Source organism: Xylocopa sonorina, chromosome 6 (genome assembly GCF_050948175.1).
Source record: "Xylocopa sonorina isolate GNS202 chromosome 6, iyXylSono1_principal, whole genome shotgun sequence".
Classification (NCBI taxonomy): Eukaryota; Metazoa; Arthropoda; class Insecta; order Hymenoptera; family Apidae; genus Xylocopa; species Xylocopa sonorina.
In genome coordinates, this window is record NC_135198.1 from 6,434,709 (window position 1) to 6,458,399 (window position 23,691).

At 28.2% G+C, this 23,691-nt stretch overlaps 10 protein-coding genes across 20 annotated transcripts in view; 5 read left to right on the top strand and 5 right to left on the bottom strand.

Annotated features, from left to right (window-relative positions):
- Nucleotides 1–3,422, bottom strand: part of LOC143424515 (uncharacterized) — a 48,148-nt gene extending 44,726 nt beyond the window's left edge. For 5 of the 6 annotated variants that reach the window (XM_076896630.1, XM_076896627.1, XM_076896632.1 and 2 more), the window contains exons 1-2: nucleotides 3,267–3,422; nucleotides 25–147 (exon numbers count right to left, since the gene is read on the bottom strand). In XM_076896630.1, coding sequence (XP_076752745.1) covers nucleotides 25–117 — 93 coding nt within the window. In that variant the 5' untranslated portion in view covers nucleotides 118–147; nucleotides 3,267–3,422. Of the gene's footprint in view, nucleotides 1–24; nucleotides 148–2,697; nucleotides 2,756–3,266 lie in introns of all 6 variants that reach the window. The other variant, XM_076896628.1, reaches the window with a different exon arrangement.
- Nucleotides 3,423–3,989: 567 nt separating this feature from the next.
- On the bottom strand, nucleotides 3,990–4,877 carry L(3)87df (cytochrome c oxidase assembly factor COX20 lethal (3) 87Df). The gene is made up of 2 exons (XM_076896735.1): nucleotides 4,592–4,877; nucleotides 3,990–4,518 (listed from the first exon to the last, which is right to left on the bottom strand). Exon 2 carries the CDS (start codon nucleotides 4,501–4,503, stop codon nucleotides 4,180–4,182), a length of 324 nt encoding a protein of 107 aa, XP_076752850.1. The 5' UTR covers nucleotides 4,504–4,518; nucleotides 4,592–4,877; the 3' UTR covers nucleotides 3,990–4,179.
- A 317-nt stretch (nucleotides 4,878–5,194) lies between these two features.
- Rps7 (ribosomal protein S7) overlaps nucleotides 5,195–23,691 on the top strand; it is a 39,191-nt gene continuing 20,694 nt past the window's right edge. Inside the window, exons 1-5 of one of the 3 annotated variants that reach the window (XM_076896726.1) lie at nucleotides 5,195–5,321; nucleotides 5,687–5,854; nucleotides 6,149–6,330; nucleotides 6,441–6,591; nucleotides 6,713–6,817. In XM_076896726.1, the coding sequence (XP_076752841.1) occupies nucleotides 5,687–5,854; nucleotides 6,149–6,330; nucleotides 6,441–6,591; nucleotides 6,713–6,790 (579 nt within the window). In that variant the 5' untranslated portion in view covers nucleotides 5,195–5,321 and the 3' untranslated portion in view covers nucleotides 6,791–6,817. Of the gene's footprint in view, nucleotides 5,322–5,471; nucleotides 5,496–5,686; nucleotides 5,855–6,148; nucleotides 6,331–6,440; nucleotides 6,592–6,712; nucleotides 6,824–23,691 lie in introns of those variants that run through there. The other 2 variants (XM_076896725.1, XM_076896727.1) reach the window with 2 other exon arrangements.
- On the top strand, nucleotides 7,155–9,664 carry LOC143424479 (PSME3-interacting protein). 2 transcript variants are annotated; one of them, XM_076896545.1, is made up of 6 exons: nucleotides 7,155–7,660; nucleotides 8,128–8,230; nucleotides 8,522–8,620; nucleotides 8,702–8,921; nucleotides 9,039–9,106; nucleotides 9,236–9,664. In XM_076896545.1, exons 1-6 carry the CDS (start codon nucleotides 7,658–7,660, stop codon nucleotides 9,562–9,564), a joined length of 822 nt encoding a protein of 273 aa, XP_076752660.1. In that variant the 5' UTR covers nucleotides 7,155–7,657; the 3' UTR covers nucleotides 9,565–9,664. The 2 variants fall into 2 exon arrangements, with proteins under 2 accessions (XP_076752660.1, XP_076752661.1); XM_076896546.1 differs by having other exon boundaries at nucleotides 7,155–7,330.
- LOC143424874 (uncharacterized) lies at nucleotides 10,092–12,189 on the bottom strand. Its single transcript, XM_076897232.1, has 2 exons — nucleotides 12,008–12,189; nucleotides 10,092–11,693 (listed from the first exon to the last, which is right to left on the bottom strand). The coding sequence occupies exons 1-2, from the start codon at nucleotides 12,110–12,112 to the stop codon at nucleotides 10,431–10,433; spliced, it is 1,368 nt and encodes a 455-aa protein (XP_076753347.1). The 5' UTR covers nucleotides 12,113–12,189; the 3' UTR covers nucleotides 10,092–10,430.
- On the top strand, nucleotides 12,327–13,527 carry LOC143424305 (cyclin-dependent kinases regulatory subunit). Its single transcript, XM_076896293.1, has 3 exons — nucleotides 12,327–12,599; nucleotides 13,034–13,161; nucleotides 13,378–13,527. Exons 1-3 carry the CDS (start codon nucleotides 12,541–12,543, stop codon nucleotides 13,473–13,475), a joined length of 285 nt encoding a protein of 94 aa, XP_076752408.1. The 5' UTR covers nucleotides 12,327–12,540; the 3' UTR covers nucleotides 13,476–13,527.
- On the bottom strand, nucleotides 14,537–15,715 carry LOC143424172 (cytochrome c oxidase subunit 5B, mitochondrial). The gene is made up of 3 exons (XM_076896071.1): nucleotides 15,527–15,715; nucleotides 15,285–15,358; nucleotides 14,537–14,813 (listed from the first exon to the last, which is right to left on the bottom strand). The coding sequence occupies exons 1-3, from the start codon at nucleotides 15,606–15,608 to the stop codon at nucleotides 14,604–14,606; spliced, it is 366 nt and encodes a 121-aa protein (XP_076752186.1). The 5' UTR covers nucleotides 15,609–15,715; the 3' UTR covers nucleotides 14,537–14,603.
- Nucleotides 16,270–18,842, top strand: Stck (LIM zinc finger domain containing stck). 2 transcript variants are annotated; one of them, XM_076896701.1, is made up of 7 exons: nucleotides 16,270–16,616; nucleotides 17,155–17,268; nucleotides 17,350–17,462; nucleotides 17,577–17,769; nucleotides 17,933–18,074; nucleotides 18,163–18,421; nucleotides 18,551–18,841. In XM_076896701.1, the coding sequence occupies exons 1-7, from the start codon at nucleotides 16,609–16,611 to the stop codon at nucleotides 18,748–18,750; spliced, it is 1,029 nt and encodes a 342-aa protein (XP_076752816.1). In that variant the 5' UTR covers nucleotides 16,270–16,608; the 3' UTR covers nucleotides 18,751–18,841. The 2 variants fall into 2 exon arrangements, with proteins under 2 accessions (XP_076752816.1, XP_076752817.1); XM_076896702.1 differs by lacking the exon at nucleotides 16,270–16,616 and adding an exon at nucleotides 16,644–16,689 and having other exon boundaries at nucleotides 18,551–18,842.
- Nucleotides 19,066–20,866, bottom strand: LOC143424597 (uncharacterized). Its single transcript, XM_076896745.1, has 4 exons — nucleotides 20,626–20,866; nucleotides 20,282–20,475; nucleotides 19,582–19,858; nucleotides 19,066–19,473 (listed from the first exon to the last, which is right to left on the bottom strand). Exons 1-4 carry the CDS (start codon nucleotides 20,821–20,823, stop codon nucleotides 19,366–19,368), a joined length of 777 nt encoding a protein of 258 aa, XP_076752860.1. The 5' UTR covers nucleotides 20,824–20,866; the 3' UTR covers nucleotides 19,066–19,365.
- Nucleotides 21,440–23,691, top strand: part of LOC143424552 (golgin-45-like) — a 35,807-nt gene continuing 33,555 nt past the window's right edge. Inside the window, exons 1-6 of one of the 2 annotated variants that reach the window (XM_076896690.1) lie at nucleotides 21,440–21,488; nucleotides 21,623–22,167; nucleotides 22,330–22,529; nucleotides 22,623–22,751; nucleotides 22,826–23,051; nucleotides 23,213–23,404. In XM_076896690.1, the coding sequence (XP_076752805.1) occupies nucleotides 21,443–21,488; nucleotides 21,623–22,167; nucleotides 22,330–22,529; nucleotides 22,623–22,751; nucleotides 22,826–23,051; nucleotides 23,213–23,374 (1,308 nt within the window). In that variant the 5' untranslated portion in view covers nucleotides 21,440–21,442 and the 3' untranslated portion in view covers nucleotides 23,375–23,404. Of the gene's footprint in view, nucleotides 21,489–21,622; nucleotides 22,168–22,329; nucleotides 22,530–22,622; nucleotides 22,752–22,825; nucleotides 23,052–23,212; nucleotides 23,565–23,691 lie in introns of those variants that run through there. The other variant, XM_076896689.1, reaches the window with a different exon arrangement.

Here is a 23,691-nt window from a genome sequence, read left to right on the forward strand (position 1 = left end):
TATTTCTAAACAGGTAGGACTTACCTTCGCGGGTTTCTCCATAATGCGATAGGTGAGCGAGTCGCGATGACCGGTTGCGATGACGGCGCCCGCCTTACGAGATACGCATTGCCCCATATAGATACCCCAACCTTGTCCCAGCACAATCTAAATACAAGTAAACAATCGTTAAATCATGACAATAACACGATCGCGCAAATACGATATATTGTACACTACTGAAAATAATTACAGTGGTAAATTCTAATTTATGTACAGAGAACTTACAAGCATTTTTGGTTACCGTTTACCAAGTATAATTGATATAGTTTATTACAGTTATAGTGTTAAGCGAGATAATGAATCCCTTACTACCGAACTTTCTTACAATCTTATTCCTCTAAAGATTTTCAATACAAATATTTCATACAAATCACAGCATTGACCTCGAATACTATAAAATGATGAATCTGACGATAAATTTGAGTTTAATTTTTACAACATATTGCAATATAGACATTTGTACATTAAATACTATACCTATGACAATTTGCGGTGTAGCAAAAACGATTTGTATTCAGTTGAATGCAGTAAAACGATTTACCATTTCTCTACTGTAGTGAAAGTAACGTTCCATTAAATATGAAAATCATTTACAATGAGTTGACCATAAAGTATCAATAAGAATATTTCAGAATAAATTGAGACTATTACAGGTTTATTTTATTAAACACCGACCAGCTGCAGAGGATTAAAATGCTCTCTCTTATTACCTCTAAATTACTACTGATTCATTTAACTCGAGAATATCGCATTTTATCCTAAATACCTTCCTATACGTTGCAATAAGTGAAGTATAAAGTTAGTTAGCAGAGTTAATCAAAATTACATTAGTGTTAATTGCTCTAATATAACGCAATGCAATAAATGTTTAGTTAGTTATCTGAAAGCTGATAAAAATATCTGTAATAGTTAATCTTAAATATTTCTAACGATTATATTAACTAATTGATAGAATAACTGCATCGCACTTCCAGAAACCACATTTTAATTGGAGTCTCAATTTTACTGCTGTAACATTCAATACAACTTACATACAACTTTAACTCATAACACCTGCAAATCGATTAAAATTCCCCTCACTTGCCAAAGGCGCAAGTATAATACGAGCACAATGTAGAAAAAATAAAACCGATTACACTATCTACTACACCATCACACATATATTGCATTTCTAACTCTTCTACCAGCTTCCTAATGAGCAATATGTGTTAATAGAAGTTACACTATCATAAAACTAACCGTAAATGGACGAAATGATACAGGTGAGAGGTAGAACCTTAACAAGGAATTTAACCTTAAAATGCATCAAATCAATGGTGAAAGGTGGCGGTATGTCGTGATTCTGAAATGTAGGACGATAAATGGCACTGGCCCAATTCGCCGTATTCGGTGTATTCTAAATAACGCGAACCCAATTTGTTTGGGAAGCGTTACCGATTTCCTGCACGTGGGAACGAATCTTTTGCCTTTCGTCCGTTTTATTTAGATCGTTTAAGAAATCAATTTACCCAGCCTATTCGTCAGTACTCGAAAAGTACAGGACTGTCCTGAAAGCAATAACCTGTGGCGAACATTTACTTCGTTCCTACTGCAGATTCATCAGAAGTCGATGACCAACGTAATCATCGGAGTACTTTCACACACTGTGCTTGGGACGTGAAACGTGAAAGAAATGAAAATAACCACGGAAGCGTTAAATCATAGCGACATGTCTTCAGTTATATAGAAATAATCGAGATATACCGTTGTCATTTTGTTATTTCCACAATCACGATATATATCATAACGTACTATCGCTCTTAAAAGTTTTTTAAAATATATAAGTATAAATTTGACCAATTATTTCGTTCGAAATAAAACATTTACTCGATACGATATGACTATAAACATTCTACGAACGGATACTTTGAAAAAGATTTCGATATTACTGTAAGAAAAACATTTAACAATTTAACTTTGTTTTAAGGAAGATGTTATTTATTATTGCGACGTTTCAGGAAAATTTAAAACCAAGAATCGAAACGCTGCATTGAGATATTTTAAATGGAGGACCCTGCACCGTTTCATGTCCTGCAATCGATAATAGCGACCGAAATATCGAAAACCTGACAGTTTACATGAACAGCGCATTAAACATTATCAGTGCACAAATTACTTACGGCAAAAGATAGACACTGTAAGGGAATAGATAAAATTCTCGAAACAGAGCATATTGTTTAACCTTTTATAACACTCAAAAACCGTATACGTTCATGCATGCATATGTTCCTATCGATCATCTATAATGCTTTAATTCTTGAACTTCTGATAAAAATTATTGAACACGTCACTCCAAACACGTGAGACACTCCGTTTAACATGCGAATTCATTTATTGACATTTTCATTCACTTCAAAGGTCGTATGCGGTAAAACGCATTTTTACCGCACTCAGGATAATCTTATTTCATCGATTCGAAGATAGATCACAGAGAGACAGAGAAGAAGAAAAAGGAAAGAATAGCAGAAAAAGATGAAAATGGAGAATTTTGTTAGTTGACCGTAGGAAAAAGTAGAAATCCCCGGATGCGTTGCGCATGCACCTTAACCTTTCGTAAACACCTCCTTGCCAAAAAGTAATTGCAGATGGTATTACAATGCATTCGTGTTTACTCACAGAAAAAAAATTCCGTGTGGCCCTATGCCTGGCCTGTTGTATAGCTGTCTCAAAAACACTGGAAAAAATAAATTGTTTTTTTTTCATACCAAAAGCTTGTCACAAATATCATCGAACCTTGTCCGAGATTACGAGACTACATTCGTTGTTTATAATATATAGAAAATCGCTAAGCCCTAAATACTTAAATCCGATCATCTTTTTGTCACTCTGTGCAGCCATCGAGATCATATGTTTTCACGATACGTAACATTAACTTCGTCGAGCTACTGCACCCTAAACTAATCAACATTCAAAACCAGCTACGTGAAACAGATACGAAAAATGAAACGAGTAAAAGACATGTTCTGCGCTGATATATGAGTAACATTAAATAAATATTCGAGATGTCGTCCGCTCCCCGCTGTAAAGATTCATTATCATGTGCAACTAAGGACAGAGGACGCGAAGCATCATGGAGATTTCCTCTTGACTGAATGAAATTTTGGTGACCTCTCCACACGAGCAAAATAATAATACGAAATTCTAAGGGATCGGATTTTGAACGTTATTTGGTACAACAAGCTCACCTCTTCTTGCAGAGTTGAATCTCTCAGGTAGTTTGCGTAAAATCGTGGTATGCATCACAAAACTTAACACTGACACCTACGATTAACAACGTGCCGATCGCGTGACGCGAGGACACGACTCGTATCCTCGATACACAGTACGTAACAGAACTACTACACCACCTGTCACTCAGCATATTCGATAGTACGAAACATGCGTCGTGATGTCATACGCACCCCACCAAATGCCAAGAACCAATGAACATGTAGGAGATAGAGCGTCATTTGATATCGCATTACCTTCAACGCCCTCTGTTAACAATTACTAGAACTATTCGACCTCTCTCTCTCTCTCTCTCTCTCTTTCTAGCGCAAAAATTTGCAAAAATATAATTATTATAATTGTATATCAATTGTACATTCTTTCATACATGTGGTCTTGTTTCATGCATATTCAGAGCTATTCTATTACCCAAATATTTCATTATTTCAACTGCATACATTCTGACTAGTTGAAATGAAATTCTCTACTGTACTTGTACAAATTTATTTTTCCTGTCAAAACATCTAAACATTTAACAAAACACATAAAGGTAAATACTTGAAATAAACTGCAGTTATATAATAATGTACATATTCAGTTAGAATTATCCATAAGCTGTATAAATATAACAAGTTTCATCTGTACATATTTTTAATTACATTCTTTAAATATGGTATACAAGCTATTTCATGTTGCCACAGGAAAATAGTAACATTTTTACATTATTCCCTTTTATTTTACACCATACATCATATAATTATTCATGTCATTACATAAATATTATAGATATATGTATGTCATATTTTCTTGTGTATTGTTTGAACTAATAAAAATTATTACATATAAATAACAGCATTAAACATAACCAAGTTTGACTAATGAATTAATTGATTATTTCTTTTTAACGCTTGCTGCTAACTCTGCTTCATAGATAGCTTGTCTAAGCTCTCTAACTTGTTTTCTTGTATTAATTTCATCATATGCACAATAACATGAATAAGTAACTCCTATCACACCAAAACCAACCATTCCTATATGTGTAGCTTTTTTTGGATTACTCGTGAATAGAAAGCCTAATAATCCAGTAAAGATGCCTCCAGAAATAGCTGATATTAGAGCATTCTTTTGACATCGTGTTTTAATTATTGGTTCTCCAAATAGAGTGATATTTGTAGATGAAGACTCTTGCTCTTCGTTATTTATCAAATCCCCCATATCTTCAGTGATATCCTACAATTTAAATGTTAATACTTTTCTCTTTCATGTAACCTTAATAATATATCACAAATATCACAATACATACCACGTGCCATAATCACAAAGTGGACTTACAGAGACGGAACTCGTGTACTTTCTACTGGTTTTACAAATTAGTCTTTTATTACCAGTAGATGGTGTTTGTGAAGAGCGCTACGCTTTTATTTTGCCTAACAGAAAACGTTCCTATCTTCTTTCATTTCTACGCATACCTACATACATACTTTTCGCGTTTAATATCTTTGCTTAGATTGTTCTTCTTCTTAACTAAAATTCGTTACTTTTCTCTATATTTTCGTCAATCCTTTCTTCCCCTCTTTAGTCGCCTCTTACGACACTGTGAGTGTATTCTGATCCCCACCGCACAAGGATTGCAAATGAATGTTCACCGATATCGAAACACAAAATTACTATAGGCAGAGTCTATGAAAATAAAAAAATGTATAACCTTATATAAAGAAAGAGAAGAGAATCAAAACTCTTCAAATATTTTTTAGAATTTCTTTCAACATTTTTCTTTTTCCTTAAAATTATATAAATTTAATTTCTCTCAAAATACATGTAAATTCTTTAGTAAAATTATCCTACATAACACACGTTCATATAATCAAAGTACTAAACAATACTTAAATTTGTATTTGTATGCCTGTGCGTACAATGTTTAATCAATATAAATTATGATTATAGAAATCTAGAGACTTTTTGTGTATCAAACTGTTGGTATTTTTCCCTATGTGCTTTTGGGATCCTTTTCACGCGGTGCGGATATCGTCAAGGTACACGCGGATAATAGTTTAGTTTTTAGCTAAAAACAGAGTTAAAATGAATTAGAAAACATTAAACGATTCTTTGCACGTTATTCATAACATTACAATTTAGTAGATGAACTAAGACTTCTTCTTGGATTATCCACACAAACTTTGATAAATTTGGATTTTGTTTGATACAATGTACATACGATATTTGACAGTATTTTGTAGCTTAAAATGTTTAGCTTTAAACTTGTATTTTTCTATATATTATAAATTCTAATTAAAATTTGTGTTCCAATTAAAATTATTATGAAATAGAAAAATCTATCAAACTTACGAATTACTTATACATAAACAAGACTGAATTCTAACCTCTGCATAATTTTCAGATGTTAACAAACGCTAAAATAATAAAAAGTGGCGGAGCCGAACCTGATGCGTTCGAGACTAACATCTCGCAAGCTCTTTTGGAGCTGGAAATGAACAGTGATTTGAAATCACAATTAAGAGAACTTTACATTACTAAAGCACGTGAGATAGAAACCAACAACAAGAAGGTAATGTGACATTACATTTTTACAGACATATACTTATCATTTTAGATATATTCTTCATTTACCTTAATTTCAATTCAACTATAAATTGAAGTATTGCGACAGTTACTTTTAATTACTCTTATACGAATGTAATTGTTAATGTAAATATATTTTGTGCAAAAATTAAACATTAAGCAATATTTGTAATTTATTCCTTTTGGTACGAGTGATAAAAAAATGTGAAATAAGCATACACAAAAGCATACACACAGCATATGCAATTATATTTATAAAATAAAATAATGTCTGCTTTAGTGTATCATAATATACGTACCTATGCCAAAGTTGAAGGCATTCCAAAAGATTCAAACTAGACTTGTACGTGAATTGGAAAAGAAATTTTCTGGGAAACATGTTATGTTTGTTGGAGAACGTAAGATTTTGCCTAAACCAACAAGGAAAACACGTACTAAAAATAAACAGAAGAGGCCAAGAAGGTAATAGTTACATTATTATGAGAAACATTAATAAAATTAATATATAAGTAATTATGTGTATGATACGCATAAACACAACATATATATATAATAAATGTAATCTTTTCTAGTCGAACCTTGACAGCAGTATATGATGCATTGTTAGAAGATTTAGTGTACCCCGTAGAGATTGTTGGAAAACGCATTAGAATTAAACTTGATGGTACACAGCTTATTAAAGTTCATTTAGATAAAAATGAACAAACAAATATCGAACACAAGGTAAATAGGTTTTCAATTTTTAATTCTGATAAATACCATTGTAGAGTATATAATATTGTACGTTATTACCAGAAAATTTTGTCTTTCTAATAATATAATACATAACTAATCTATTTCTTAGGTTGACACTTTCGCAGCTGTGTATAAGAAGTTAACGGGCCGGGATGTGACATTCGAATTCCCAGAAACTTATGTATAATTTGTTTAAGAAATATAAAAATATTTCAAATAATTTCTGGAATCATTTCCCTAGCCTTTGTTGAATGAAACTACAAATAAACTAATACTAAAACTTAGTATTCTTATATAATAAATAAATAATTATACTTAGTATTTTAATGCATAGCACAAACGTTTTAAGTGTTTTTGATTATATACAATTGCAGTAAGAATTGGATACTATATAATTTATTTTTCATAATTAAAATGTTAATGTTAATGTTAGTAAAACAATGACAAACTAAATATTTGTATACGTACTTGGAAGTACACACGTCTATGTATTTATGGATACGTGTGTACACTACGTATAGAGATTATGTTGTATGTCACGCATGCGCGTGAAATCCTATAATTTGGCAACTACGGATAGTTCATTTGTGAGGTGTCGGAAAAATATCGTCTTCGTGATAATAGATATAACAGTGCAAAATTTTGTTCAGTCTAAATTAGATTGCATAAAAAACAAGTGATCTATCTGTAAAAAATATTTAACGTACCCACTCTCAATTTTATAATTGTAATTAATTAAATTTATATTTAGAACTTAACCTTCATATACCTCGAAAGAATCTAACATTTGCTTTCAGGCACTAACGTGCGAACATTATAAAGTTCATACATTAAAAACATTTAACTAATTTGAGAAATTGTTAATATTTTGTTTTTGATTAAAAGAAATTAGACAAAGAGCTTCTATATGTGTACATTGAATTTAGAATGCCAAATATTCCTAGAAAAAATGTTAGTAGTATAAATTACTCGATTTCGTGATTAAAACTCAATTGGAAGTACTAAATATAATATCTAAAGTAAAACATTTTAATCGAATTTCAAGATTTACATTATGGTGAGGAATGAGTAACTGTTTAGAAATGTTCTGAATGCTTTTAAAACAAGAAATTTCACAATTAAAAATATATATTCTCTAAGCTACATTAAATACTTGTATATACGTAAACTGTCAAAATTTATACTAAATAAAAGATAGTGATAAATTTTTATGTAAGTATTTTAATAAAAATATGGGTGCATGCCATATAACGTACAATATGTAATACGTATACTATATAATTTGCAATTAAATAATATTTTTTGTTTATTGTTGTTAGAACACACAAATGAAAAGCATTGATAGTCGTTATGCTTTGTTAAGTTTACTTAACATTAATAAAACAATGAATGAAATGTTATTGCCTATGAGCTATTTGTAGATAAATTTGAATTATAATACTTAAGATTTTTACCCACTGTGTGTAAATCAAACATTTTTGATAACTGGTAATTTTTATTTCATGGTTAATCTTTTTTGTTTAGTACATAATGAGCTCAGGATTTATATCGGAAGCTGAAATTGCTGAGCAACGAAGAATACGGCAAGAAGAATGGGAACGTGTACGAACTGCAGACCAACCATTAGGTTAAACATTTAAAAAAGATATATATGTTATATTGTCTAGAATTAGTTTTTATTATTATGTTTGCTTTGTTTATAAATAATTTGGAAAGCTCCTATTCATGCATGTGCTTATACCTGCACCTGATAGTGTCTACATATGTTTTATACTTTAATAATACATCAGATTCATTTATTATAAATTTATATAATTTTCTCTCAAACAATAATTTCAGTATACTGTTATTTAACTATGGATTAAACTACTATATTAGTTGTATTAGCTATTATTATAGTTTAGCTTTAATTTTATAGAAGCCCCAGAAGAAGTATATGATCCACGATCATTATATGAACGGTTACAAGAACAGAAAACTAAAAGGGATGCAGAATATGAAGAAGCACATAAATTAAGTAAATTAAAATTTTAATATGTGACTATACACAATAAATTTGTATCATATTTATGTACTCTTATCAACTCTTTAATTTCAGAAAATATGATAAAAGGTTTAGATGATGATGAAGTGGAATTTTTGGATTTGGTTGATAGAACTAAATTAGAAGAAGAGCGTAAGAAGAATCTTGAGGAAGAAAAAGAAATGCGTGACTTCAAAGCAGCTGTTGCTTCATTACAAGAGAAATCTTTAAATGAGAAATTAAAACAAGAATTAAAGAATCCCCAAATTGTAAATAAAAATATTTCTTCTGGAAGGCAAGCTATTAATTTATCTATATATTTCTAACAATTATACATTCTAGAATAAAATATACAATATGAGATTTGTTAATTGTACACAATTCATATTTAAAGATAAATTTTATTTTTTAGTAGTCGCACTTCACAATTAAAATTATTAGCTGGTGTTGTAGTTAAACGTCCAGAAAAACAAAAACAAGGTAAATAAATATATGTATATTTAATACATACATATTAGAAAATCTAGAATTAGAAATTCTAAATAGTAAACAAAGAACATTAAAATTTTTTTAAATCATATGTTGTATAAATGTTATATTTCTTTATAGATGTAACAATGCGGGGCATTAAGAGGAAGTTCTCTGATGAAAGAAAAGACACTTCGAAAAAAGAAGACAGTGAGACAAATGAACAAAGAGTCACTAAAAGTTTAGAATGTGAGTCTGCATTCAAAAGTGAATCTTTACAAAATAGATATATAACAAGTGAAGCAGGAGGTATGAAGTGTATTGGAATTTTGCCTGGACTTGGTCCCTATGAAGACTCTAGCGATTGTGAATGTAGTTCAGACACGGATCAAGATCCAGAACCAAATCCTACCAAATACGATCTTTTAGGCAGAAAGATAAAAACATTGAAAGTCAAAGAAAAAAGCTGAACACAAAGTATTTTTAAATATCTTTTTATCTTTAGATAAATTACCATTTTGGTTTGCAATTTACTGTAACTGTACAATATAAATATATTTTTTACAATAACCTTTTGCATATTTTACTTTTACTTTGCTCTTATGTCATATTGTAAAACATTATCAAAATTTGAAGAACAGAAAAATATTGTATTGTATAGTATTATAATATTATATTGTATAATACCCCTGATTTAAAAAATATGTATATTCATCATTTTATCCACTTTAAATATTATATTTTTAGTTTAACTGTGAATGTTTTTGTGTTTAAGTTTATCGCCAAAACATCTTTACAAGTTAATAGTTATAAAAACATTTTTTTTAATATCATAAAGTGCATATTTAATAATGATTATGTTGAAAAAATTAAGAGTTTCATTATAATATCTTGAAATAATCATCTTGACTGATTATATGTATTAAAAAAATATATAATTTTTACTCAAAATACATGCCATCACAATTTATGCATGAACTGTACTATATTATAATATATATAATATACAAAAAAACAACTACAAAATATCAGCACATTTTATTTAAATTAAAGTATATTATTGATATTTATATTGTTTGTTTCTCTTAAAAAACAGATATATGCAATAGTAGTACAATAATCAATGTACAGTCACTTAAAATCTACGATTTTTAACTAAGTCATGAAGAATAATAAGTAATGTAGATATTTTCTCTTATTTTAAAATGATATAGAAGAATCAAATTATTTTTATACAGAATACATCACTATTTTCTATGAATAAATGATACAAATAGCTACCTAATACTGTTTCGGTAATTAAATAATTGTAATCATAAATATCATGAATTTAATGTTAATTCAATAAAGAATCTATCCAATCATCATTTATATCGTCAGAAACACTATAATCGTCAGTTAAAAAGTCTTCTAAAACACTGTGTATGTTTACAGTTTCAAATGTTACACCTTCTTGGTTTATTAAATTACATATAGAATTATCAAGTTGATTTGGTGCATTATTAAAATTTACAATATTTGGATTATGATAATTTTCATTACTATCTTCTTTCTTAATATTGCTTGTCAAATCACTTTCTAGCTTTTGAATTTTTGGATTTATATTCGAAGAATTATTACCATTACTATTAGTACTTGTTATTTTACTTTTCATTTTTTTCTTAAGGTCATTAAAACTAAACTTTTGATATTGTTTACCACTAGTTAGACTTCGTTTTGCAATTGACTTTTTATTTTCTGGACTATTATTATTTTTATGAGCAGTCTGTTCTACATTAGTCGTTACTATTTGTGGACTTGCAGTACTCACCGGAAGTTCAAAGGACAATATTATAGGTGGTAAACCATCTATTTCCATCTTTGTTACATTTAAATTACCCTTAATTGAAGTTTCATTATTTTTAATTGATTTTATGTTTTGTGATTTTTCAGCATTTAACAATTTAGTGTCTATAATATCAACAGACTTGTTAATATCTGAAACTGATTTCTTTGGATCTTGATAAACACAAATTTGATTTGCTATCTTAACAGTGGAGATATCAATATTTGTTTTTTCAATACTTGTAATTTTAGGAGTTTCTTTTACATCTTTACTATTTTTTATGGGTATATTAGTTTGTTCTTTGGCATGTTTGTTAAATGAATTTATATGTTCAGTTTCAATTTTTGTACTGTCTGTATTACTATCAGTTAATTGTAAATTACTATTATTTAAACTTGCATTGTTAGTAATTTCTTTCTTTAAAATATCATCTTTATAACAGTGGTCCTCACTTTTAGTATGTGACGGTATATTTGGCTGTTCAGAAGTAGAAATGGATAAATCGTTAAAAACATTTTCTGTATCTATTACATTTGAATCATTACTTGGAATCTTAATATCTGCTGAAAAATGTGTATCTGAATTAACAATAAATTCTTTAGATGTATCTTTGTTCCATTTTATAGATGCATCGCATGTTAGTGATTTTGTTGGTGTTATAGTAGTTTCCTTAAATTTTGTTGTTGCTTTATGATCATCCCAATAACAAGACCAGATTTTTCCTACTACTCGTGGATAGAAAATCAGATCTTCATATCCAAAAGGCCATAAGCACTAAAACATGAAATAAATTAATTATTTATTTCATATAATCTACAGTACAACCTTGATTATCGGAGTTAAATATAGTACATGCGATTATATACAATTTTTCATTTCGTTTACTATCAATGCAGATTTATTGCATATAAAGTATAGATACACATTTGAAAGAAGCAACAAATAAAAAATTATTTCGAAGTTACTTTTATAATAATTTAAAAGTTATACCATCACGTGCGTGTAAGGTTATCTTAATATATATCAAAATGTAATTGTAATATGGAAAAAAAACATTGTATTCTTATATTTTTTAATAGGAAGTCTACCTTTTCTTCTTCGCATATCCGTACAGCCTCTTGTAAGTTAATCTGTAATAATTTTACTTTCTTCTTTACGCCGTTTTTCAGACACAACGGACATAAATCGTACATTTTGTAACAATAAACAAATTCTATCGCTCTGCTTACTTAGAATATCTAAAACTACTTTATAGGCGTCAAATTAAATTTCTTTTTATATATAAATGTCACATTTTTTAAACGAAATATCTGTGTGCGTCTGTATATAAACAACAAAATGTTAACTTTTATCCATATTTACATCACTTTTAATGTAGGTTTATAAATAAAATCTACTAGAGGGCGTGTTGGCATTCCATAAATGTGTACACTTGTGTTTACCTGTATAGTGTTTTGAAAAAAAGCATTCACCTAGTCACGAAATTTGTCTAGTATTAGAATGTATAATCGAAAATAGTGAAATTTATCGTTGCATTCGCATACAGATATATCTATATCGGATTGTTATGAAAACGCGTTTTGTAAAAAGAAAAAAACCTATGTTTTAAATAATACTCAAAATGCCAGCTGATCAAATACAGTACTCTGAAAAATACAACGACGATAAATATGAGTATAGGTACGTACGGAATTATACATTATTTGTGTGGAAATGTTAAGCAGTTCATAAAATAGTTAATTACAATGTTCAATATATGAGTAAGGAATAAAAATGTTTCATAAGATATACTAAATTACTAGAAATAATGAAAGGAAGAGGAAGGGTGATTTTGTATACACTAAATTTTTATATCGAAAGTATTTTAAACCTTCTCTTCCCAATATATCTTATCATTTGTACTTATTTCTGTGTACTTTATATTTTCTTGAATAAATATATGCGTGTATCTTATAAACCATAGGTAACAAATTACCTTATTAATTGGCTTACAAATAGTGAGAGTTATATATCGCTATATTATGTAAAAATATGTGTAACTCATTGTTTATTAAGTCGAACTTTTTGTGACTACAGTAACTGTTGGTTTCTAATAAACATTTCTTTGTTTATAGACACGTTATTCTACCAGCTGCTTTAGCAAGACATGTTCCAAAAACTCATCTTATGACGGAAACTGAATGGAGAAACTTGGGAGTTCAACAAAGTCCAGGATGGGTACATTACATGATGCATGTACCAGGTATAAAGCAACTATTATTAAATACATGTAATGTTTATAGAAATAAATATTTTTATAAAAATATAATTGTTCAGTATTTAGTACAAACTAGGGAAACAATTGAAAGAAATAATAATAGTATTATATAATGTGTTATTTACTTCTTTAGAGAGTAGCTGAACAATAAAGAAAATTAAATAGAAGGTTAATACATTACAAATTTAAATAATTTTTTAGAACCACATGTACTACTGTTTCGTAGACCAAGGACGGATGTATCAAATGCAAGAAATGCACCTTTTCAAAGGGAATATCAAAGTGTATATTGTGTTTAAAACAATTTTTTAGGAAATTTTTATCAAATAATTCAGAAATTATTATTAAATGCAAATAAATTAATAGAAGTTAGATTCATATTATAATGTAAATGCTAAGTTTATCATAATCATGATCTTGTTGGACTGGATATGGAAATCTTAATGAGAATTTTGAAGTATAATATTTTAAGAAACATATCATTGCCACATGAGTAAATATGTGTTAGGAGCAACTCTCTATGCTCTATGCTTAGTTCAAATATGTACAATTAATTAACATGATAACTTATGAATTTTGCAACATATTTTGCAAACTTTGTACAGTGTATGAAATTAACTTTACACGATAGGAAAGTGACGTATGTTATAGTAGTTTCCACAGTATTCATAACATGGGTTTTAATGTATAACCAATCTTATGATCTTATGATATTGTGGAGACTACTACAGGATCATTTTTGCATAATATTAGTTTTTTTATGAGTGTATATTTACAAATAAATATGTTCAGATCATGTTAACATTTTACAAAAAGATTATATTTATATTATAAATTTATTTTTTACAATGTCTCACAAAGTTAAGCATAATAATTAACTAATGTTACAGAAATGACACAAATTAAAGAAAAGTAAGAAATTGGTGATTTTGAAAATTAGAAACATGGAAACTATACAGAAAAGAATTATGTACTTATCAAAATCATTTATTTAATAGATAATTACCTTATATATATTTATATATTAATATATTAATGTATGTAAGCTATAGTATAAAAATTCATAATTGGTTGTGTTTTAAAATAAATTTTCATCTATTGTGATTTTATAAATCTATATTTTCATATAAAACTTTTCTTCTTTACTGCAATTATATTTTTAAATATATTATATATACATATATAAAAAATTAAGCTCAAAGGATAAAGATATTAAATAAATAATAAACAAAAAACATCTAGATTACATTTTCCTTAAACTGATCTAATGTAATAAATTCAATAATTTATTTTTGATCCAAAAAGATATATGTGTGAAATATGAATGTAGGATATGAAAGGGTAGTGAATAAAAACAATCTTTGATATTATATAACATTAATTCTATGTTTTAAACAAATGACTAATTAACAAGAGGTGACATTAAATTAAAGTGGAGCTACTTCGGTGAGCTTAAACCAATGACCACATTCACAACGGCGTGGTTTCCCTTCGTGTAACCACATCCAATTTATATGTGACGAATCTTCTTCGCAAATGCAACCAACAATTCGGCTTCTGAATGCACTTGGTACTAAATTTGGGGAGTCCTTTGTGCTGTCACGAGATATTTCTATGGCTTTCATGTGATATGGATCCTGAAATTATAATAGTAAGAGAGAAACAGTTTATAACATTATGGGTTTAATCTTTTTGAACAAAATTTAACAATTCTATGACTTCAAAACTATAAGAATTTGAATTCACAAATTTTCATCTTATATCGTAGAAATAAATTTTGTAAAATAACTTTAACAAATTAAAAAAATAAAAATTTAGTAACTCTGACATCATTATATTAATGAAGTCAATTGCTCAGACTTTTTTTTATACTTGCATACATAATAGCATAAATATATACATCAGAATATACAAGTACATCAAACAGATTTTTCCTCTTTTATATGAAACTTTTCAGCAAACTTGAGAACAAAATGAAATTTATTTCTAGAAAGTAATGTCTCACAATTCACAATTAAATATAAAGGAAAGATAATTAATTTCAGCTATATAATGTCAAATAAGAAATTTGACATTGCTATGAGAAACGATTAAATATAGAAATTTACGAAATTGCCAGCTGCTGCGGCAAGTAATTCACGTTTCTCCAAACCCGTGGCAAGGTCCAATGGATCGGGAAAGGCTGTAACAAAATGTACACCGGAGGAAATTTTATTTAACAAAGTTTAACATAAATTTGTAACAATATGAGATCAACAAATAGTACAATCACATTACGTAATAACGAAAATGCCAAAAACTTCTATTGAATTACTTTTTTGACATCAATTAAAAGATACGTCGTTCTTACCCTTTTTTGCGTATTTAACAGCATCGCAAGCAAATGTGCGCCGACACGTTTGGAAGACAACGCGACTACATAACCATGCCATTTTTCAGATTACACGGTATAATATTTCGTTGAAAGAAACCGTTCTTTCACGGCACAAACAACTCGCAGGAAAGTGCTTACAGAGCGTGAACCTTAGCAATGCTCTTCGATCGATTCGTAAACTGTTCACAGCGCCCTACCAAAGTTAGGCAAAATTTCAATCCATCAGAATTGTTTCCATTGCTTCGTTAAGTTGTATGCTTTATACATCATTTATTCCAAATTAATTCAAATATTTTCAAGTCGAAATACTACTGTTTTCATAATTATATAGATATTGCGAAATGTTTTCAATCTCAAGTTTGTTAAAATATGCCTATAATTATAATATTTCATACTTAAAGAACAATATCTCTCGATTTGAAAATATTTCACTTAATTTTTAATAAGTTAAGTAACATATAAGACAATACAATACAAGGTTCCAGGTTCAAGGTTGAGGATATCTTAAGGTATCAATACAACTTAAAGAAGTAAAAGAAGTAAATGCAATACACTGAAACTTGTTTGTGTTATTTGTATTAATCAAATTGTAATGAAAAAGATGATAATTTTAAGATACGTGTAAAGATACTATATAGTTGCAAATGAATATTTCTTACAGTTTCTTATCTATATAATACTTCTTCGTTGCTTGGCATAATATTTCATAAAAGGAAGTGCCATATTTCTAACGTCTCATTGGCTACTACAGTTAAATAATCATTGTAGAAAAGGCGGTGCATTACTTCATGACGTAATTTTTATTCTAAATATATATGAGAAAGAGTCATCGTTACCCTAATGTAAAATCATATTCAGTAACAGTGCATTTCATCTGAGATAGTGCAAATAATAATCTAACGATATATAAAGATACATTTTCATTTAGAAATATATTAGTTACTTTTTTAAACAATTGCTGATCTAGAGTATTGGTAACTTTTGTAATTTTCGAAACAATTCAAATAGCAATTGATAAAAATCGTGAGATTTAATTAGTTCTTCTTTATCATTAAAGAATGCCAGGGTAAGCACAATTATTTTTCTTGTGAAACATACTGTTGTAGGATATCTCTTCCGCCAGCAAAGTTATTTTCCAGGTATATAATTTTAAGTCCGCTACTTTTTATGAGATATTATAAAATATTCGAAATGTTCCTATATAGTGAAAAATGTTCTTATAATATTTAATAACGAGTAAAAATATGTAAGAGAAAAAAGTGAATTTATTTTAAGTTTTCTATACATTTCGATTTCTTATGTTAATATGCATTTAAACTTTATTTATATTAATTGTTTTTAATATAACTTAAATTTTTCTATAAATATGTATGTTTTTATATACATATTTATTTATTAATTGAGCTTAATCATATGTATATTATATGTATATTGTTCACAGAATTTCAAAGTTAAACGATACATCATTTGTACAAAAGTAAAATGTAAATGTTTGTAATGTTATTATATTTAAAGAATTTTTATATTATTTTAAAATAATTTTATGTGTGTTATGAGTTTAATAGATAAAGAACAGTCTGTATTAATAATATAACCTTTAAAAGTGTTACAGAGATGTCGTTGGATAATATGTTCTGTTCTCGATGTAGAGAAGGTTTTGTACCGCATGAAAAGATTGTTAATTCAAACGGAGAGTTATGGCATCCTCAATGTTTTGTGTAAGGATATCTAGTTATTATTAGTACTTGATATAACTATTTACCTTCAATCATAAGTTGTATTAAATTATCTTTTTTTAGATGCGCACAATGTTTCCGCCCATTTCCAGATGGAATATTCTATGAATTTGAAGGATATAAATATTGTGAACATGATTTCCATGTTTTATTTGCACCCTGCTGCGAAAAATGTGGTAAGTTACTTTTTAATTAATCAATATTAATATTTTAAACTAATTATGTAAAATACATCAGAGTTGTAAATATAAACATTTTTTTAAGTAACATCGATACTTCTTTGTTTACAGGAGAATTTGTTATTGGTCGTGTAATTAAGGCAATGAATGCTAATTGGCATCCAAGTTGTTTTCGCTGTGAAGAGTGTGACAGTGAATTGGCTGATGCAGGATTTATTAAATGTCAGGGGAGAGCTTTATGTCATACATGTAATGCACGTGTTAAAGCAGGAGCACTTGGAAAATATATTTGTCATCAGTGCCAGTACGAATTTCTATTCCATTTACACAATTCATTTTAATTTCTCATTTAGTTTTTCATTTTCATTTTAATTTTCAATGAAATATTTGTTTTACGTTATAACGAACATACTACTGTACATTATTTGATTTTTATATAATTTCTATACCTTATATATAATTTTCAGTGGCGTAATTGATGACAAACCACTTCGTTTTCGTGGAGAGCTCTATCATCCATATCATTTTAATTGCACTACTTGTGGTATAGAACTTAATTCTGATGCTAGAGAAGTTCATTCCAGGGCGGGATATACTGCAAATGAAATGGTATGGTATTTTTAATGATGTACTATTTAAATAAGTTATTATTTTTTCATATTCTGCTTATTCATATTTTAATTACTGCTATTTTTAGAATGAGTTATATTGTTTGAGATGCCACGATAAAATGGGAATACCGATTTGTGGTGCGTGTCGACGTCCGATAGAGGAGCGAATAGTAACTGCATTAGGTAAACATTGGCATGTTGAACATTTTGTTTGTGCAAAATGTGAAAAGCCATTCTTAGGTCATCGACATTATGAGAAGAAAGGTTTAGCTTACTGCGAAACACATTACCATCAGTTATTTGGCAATTTGTGTTTTGTATGTAATCAAGTAATTGCGGGCGATGGTAGGTATATTATTATATTATTTATTTATATATATATTATCTTAATTATTTGAATTAAAAATATTGAAATAATATAAGTTGTATAAGTTAGGAGGAAACAGTTCATATTGCATATTTCGAATTTTTTAGTTTTTACAGCATTGAACAAAGCGTGGTGTGTACATCATTTCGCGTGTGCATTCTGTGATCAAAAGATGAATCAGAAAACTAAATTCTTTGAATTTGATTTAAAACCAGCCTGCAAAAAATGTTACGACAAATTTCCACAAGAACTGAAAAAACGCATGCGTCGTATGTACGACTTAAACCCGAAAAGAATACCAGCTTAAAGATATAATATATATCAATCAGACGTAATGCTAAACAATTTCTAATCAATTAATGACAGTTGTGCATAATGTAATGACAGTTATACATAATATAATGTTATTATATTATGTATGCAGTGTTATACTTATGTCTTAATTGCTAATAATGTCCAATTATAATAACTATTTTAGTATATCTATTCAAATATGAAGGACATTTATTACACTTATAAACATTAAGTGCCTTACTGTTATACACAAATTTATTGACTATGATATATACGCGAAAATATTTTGTACATCAAGAATATATTTCTATTCTGAAATAATCATTACAAAACAGTAAAACGCAATGTATAGAATAACACTTGCAATTTTTCTGATACTCTTAAGGGAGAAATACTTTATTTTTCGTCATACACGCTATAATGTATGCGTAAATAAGGTACGATTTATTATAATACATAAAAATATATTTATCTCTGCATATTTTTTGAATTTATTATGTGCTTTTATATACTGCCTAAATCGCTATGTACATTAAAACAAAAGAAAAAAATAAATTCGATATATAAATATCCTTTCAGATATAATACAAATTAGTAATTATAATTTAACTTATTTTAGTTGAATGTTTTATGTCTTGTTTAATATTCTGTGAGTTTTATTTCTTGATATAACACCACAGTTTGATACAATTATCGTTTTAAACGGTTTCCCTGTTTTCGTACCGAATTCTTCAATCTAATAAATATCACACATTTTAATTAATTAAGTATGAAATTGAATAAGTGTAAATTGAAAACTTTAATTGATTACATATATTTATTGGTGTCCTGGAGACTCATTTACCTTATAAATATTTGAAAGACCTGCAATAACTTTTCCAAAGACTACATGTTTGCCATCCATTGTTTGCAATTGCCTAAAAGTAAGATTAAACTTGGAATTGCATGTATTCTCACTTTCGGTACACATGGATAGAATTCCGGGACCAGCATGACGTAAATTAAAATTTTCATTTTCGAATGATTCACCGTATATTGACGTTCCTCCGCTTCCGTTAAATTTCGTAACGTCTCCACCTTGACACCAATAACCAGAAACAATTCGATGAAACGGTGTATTTCTATTAAGGAAATGTATAGTTCATTTTTTATTGTCAAATCAATATTATTCAAATATATTTATTTACTTGTATGTTAAATTATTGTTTCCGTGACATAGTTCCGCAAAATTTGCGCACGTTTGAGGTACTATATCATCGTAAAGTTCAAACTGAATACGTCCTAGTTTCTGACCATCCCCTTTGATTTCAATTTCAAAAAAGCATTTAGTTCTAATAGACGGATTTATTTCTTTTAGTAGCGATAAATCTTTAACCATACAATGATCCTGATGCGACAGTAATCCAATAACATCAACTGTAAAATCGTGTCGATATCTACAAAATTGAAAAATTATTGTTTCAACATATGTACTTGTATTAATGTAATTATACAATTCGTATCTTCGTCTTTCTTAATTACGATGCTATAAAATAACGATTTGCCTTTTGGTATGAAGGATTTTTTCTTTCATTTCTTTCCAACTTTGTATGAATTCTGCAGTAGGGTAGCTACTACTTGTATTAGCAATTCTTTGTAGTAACTCTTTATTTTGTTTCATCAATTTTTTATTATTTACTTCTGGATCCTCAAGTTTAGACATATATTGTATTTTTGGCAACCAACAGTCAATATTACCCTATAATTAAAAAATAATATAAACAAAAGTAAAGTGTTTTTTAATAAGTCATTACATGTCATGAATTGATTTAGAATATTTTGAAACAATTTTATATCAATACTTTACTGTATTATAAACATCTTTCATTATATAATTCGTCATACTTACACCTAATCGGGTGATTATGTTTACCCGTCTTAATAATTTCATATTTTCTTTATCCAACTGGCGTACTCGATTCAAATCAATGATCAAACTATGCATTTTGTAATAAGCCGACACATCAAATTTTGGCGGTTTATTATCAACTTTAGCTACAGCTTGAGCAATCCTTCTTTTATATTTCTTATATTCTTTTCCGTTCATAGTTTCTTAAGCTTAAAACATGTATAATTATTATATCTTATATTACACTAATTATAATATTACATTAAATTGTATTTTTAAGGTTACCAATATATATTTGTAATACTAAAACTTAATTGACGCGTCGTATAAATTGATAACGATTTCAAGTATTTAAATAATTTTTTTTACAACTTGCAATTTATATGTGTATAATTAAAGTTATTCCTTATTAATTTAATTTTTTGTAACATTTTCTATGTGATAAATCCATTATTGATAATGTTATTAACTGTAGAAATTTGGAATATTTTTTTATGACATAATGATTGCTGTACCAATGCTTATTTCTTCTGCCTATTCATATAATCAGTTATATACATATATAATTTAATAGATACATAACATAACCTGACCTAACCTAACCTAACCTATATACCTACATATATAAATTGTACTTAACCTATATCCTGTGTACATACGTGTAGTACGTATCATTGGCATGTTGTGTTACTTTTAGCAAATTATGTCCATATTAACCAGTAGATTAATTAATAATGATTAATAGAAAGTAGTTTATAATTTCTTACTTAATTCTACAAAAGATCTTTTGAAGTAAAACGTACGTTTGAAAGTGAAAATGGCTAATATTTCAACAAAAGATGGAGCTGAAATTAAATCACAAGGTTAAATCACTTTCTTATTTATATAAATTTAAAATAGAGATTTTTTTATACACTTGACTCTTTATTTTACACATGATGAGCCAAAATAGAAATTAGTAAAAATAATTATTAATATTGAAGTATTTCCTTTGAAGATATGCAGGCTATGGACTGCGTTAAACGAACGCAAGGTGATGGGATGGAAAATATAACAACTGATAAAAGTGAAACTAAGCAGACAAAGTGTCGTCTTGGGGAAACGTTAATTTATCATCCAACAAACTTAAAACAATTAAGTTCAATTCCTCCTGTTCATCCAAATGGTCCAATAGTAAATTTAGTACCAAGACATGTTACCACTGTAAAAGATGAGAGACATATCTTGAATTCATTAAAATCCAAAGAACCAAAATTTGTTCCTTATGAACCTTATAAAGCGGCAGTTAATCCAATTATTCCATATGAAAAGAAGAATAAGAAGTTACAAAGACCTAATGTAAACGTGAACATGGCTGTTTCTCAAGTAGCAGCATTAAAACTTCATGAAACTGAACTACCACCAAATGATATAAAGGCAGTGGACGAAGATAAGTCCATAGGAAGTGAATGGTCGAAAGAAAAAAAGACATATGAATCAGAAATACAAAAACTTAAAGAGGAAAATAGCCAGCTAGAAAATCAGTTAAAATTTCAGGCACAAGTATTAATATAAATTGTCTCTTTAAATTGGTTTAAATTTATTTAATTATCTATGCATATTATTTGAATTCCAAATATAAAAAAAAAGAGTTTTGAACATAAGAGTTTAATATAAATACAACAAAAGTATATTGCAGTGTATTTTAAGCTTTCTTTTTAATAGGTTAATGGAGAGTTAAAAAATTTATTGGTAGCTGCAGTTGGAGAAGATCTTGAAACAAAAGTTCATTTATTGACCGAAGATAAATTGCAACTTGCTCGGGCTCTTTTGAATTCTGCTCAACACCTTTCAACTCATCAAGAACAGACAGAATGGTTAGCTGGTCAATGTGAAGTCTGGAGAAGTAAATTCTTAGCCAGTAGGTAAATGAAAATAATTCCTAATATATTTATAATAAATTTAATTATTTTTTAATAATAATATATAAGTAATTGTTATATAAATATTTTTGTCAGCTTAATGGTTGAAGAACTTGCAAAATGGAAAGCAGCACTTTGCCAAAGGACAACAGATCTTCAGGAAGCAATAAAAAGGCTTCTAGAAGATAGAAATCTTATTCGTGATGTATTGCTCAAAACATACAGGTATTTATATTTATTTTGAACTATTTTACATAAAAGAGAAACGTATTTAAAACTTAAATGCTTATTTTTTCTAGGACACTCAGTATTCTACGTGAAAATTTTGATCCCATTGGAGCTGCTTCTTACAAAAGACATGAGTTACCAAGTACAAATATAATTGATTTGGCACAAGGTTGTTGTCAACTTGCGGAAATTTTAAAAGTACAATTATTGAGTGGCATAGAAAATATTAATTTACAAAGGGAAATTAATATAACTGGTCTAGATATGAAGACACTTGCTGAAAAGACTGCAGAACATGTAAGTTTCAACTAATATTTGGTTCCAACATGTACATATATGTGTGTGATCGGTATATGTATGATCCAGGCATAGTAACAATATTTTGAGAGATGCAGAGGGAAATGTCAAATGACTAATTGTTTTTTTTTTTATACACGTAATGTTTTACTTATCTATAGATACTCATGACACCCAAAATGCTCATGTCAGGAAGGCAAGATGTAGCTTGCAGTGCGGTGATGGGAGCAGCTGTAGCAATTGGTGGTCAAATATTTCTTCCACGAAGTGATTCAAATATGACATGTTGTCCTCATTGTAGTGGTGAAATTAAACAAATTTGAACAACTTTTTATTCTAATATATATATTATTCTAACTTATCGAAGTGATTATTATATAATTCTGTACTTTTTTTAAATTGTATATTTTTAAAATTCTTAAAAAGGTACTATATATTATTTTTATATTTAGAATGACCAATTTATTTATAACAATATTCAATGACAATAAACAGTTAAATTGTATTAACACATTTTCCAATTAACTTTAACCATTAAAATTATTGTTTGATTCATACTTAAGTTATATCATTAGTAGGATTTATACAACTTATTTCAATAAGTAATACAATTTATCTTAAAGCTTAGTATCATAAGATA

Coding starts and splice junctions, on each gene's coding strand:
- Stck (XM_076896701.1), top strand. Junction 17,269..17,349: donor TGGCATCCTCAATGTTTTGT/GTAAGGATATCT, acceptor ATCTTTTTTTAG/ATGCGCACAATGTTTCCGCC. Junction 18,075..18,162: donor GATATACTGCAAATGAAATG/GTATGGTATTTT, acceptor TGCTATTTTTAG/AATGAGTTATATTGTTTGAG.
- LOC143424874 (XM_076897232.1), bottom strand. CDS start 12,112: ATGTACGATTTATGTCCGTTGTGTCTGAAAAACGGCGTAAAGAAGAAA. Junction 11,694..12,007: donor GGATATGCGAAGAAGAAAAG/GTAGACTTCCTA, acceptor TTCATGTTTTAG/TGCTTATGGCCTTTTGGATA.
- LOC143424479 (XM_076896545.1), top strand. Junction 8,231..8,521: donor AACTGCAGACCAACCATTAG/GTTAAACATTTA, acceptor TTAATTTTATAG/AAGCCCCAGAAGAAGTATAT. Junction 9,107..9,235: donor TCCAGAAAAACAAAAACAAG/GTAAATAAATAT, acceptor ATTTCTTTATAG/ATGTAACAATGCGGGGCATT.
- LOC143424597 (XM_076896745.1), bottom strand. CDS start 20,823: ATGAACGGAAAAGAATATAAGAAATATAAAAGAAGGATTGCTCAAGCT. Junction 19,859..20,281: donor AAAATCCTTCATACCAAAAG/GCAAATCGTTAT, acceptor TTTCCTTAATAG/AAATACACCGTTTCATCGAA. Junction 19,474..19,581: donor GTCTTTCAAATATTTATAAG/GTAAATGAGTCT, acceptor GATATTTATTAG/ATTGAAGAATTCGGTACGAA.
- LOC143424172 (XM_076896071.1), bottom strand. CDS start 15,608: ATGGCATGGTTATGTAGTCGCGTTGTCTTCCAAACGTGTCGGCGCACA. Junction 15,359..15,526: donor TGTTAAATACGCAAAAAAGG/GTAAGAACGACG, acceptor ATTTTGTTACAG/CCTTTCCCGATCCATTGGAC. Junction 14,814..15,284: donor CCGCAGCAGCTGGCAATTTC/GTAAATTTCTAT, acceptor TTATAATTTCAG/GATCCATATCACATGAAAGC.
- LOC143424305 (XM_076896293.1), top strand. CDS start 12,541: ATGCCAGCTGATCAAATACAGTACTCTGAAAAATACAACGACGATAAA. Junction 12,600..13,033: donor GACGATAAATATGAGTATAG/GTACGTACGGAA, acceptor CTTTGTTTATAG/ACACGTTATTCTACCAGCTG. Junction 13,162..13,377: donor TTACATGATGCATGTACCAG/GTATAAAGCAAC, acceptor ATAATTTTTTAG/AACCACATGTACTACTGTTT.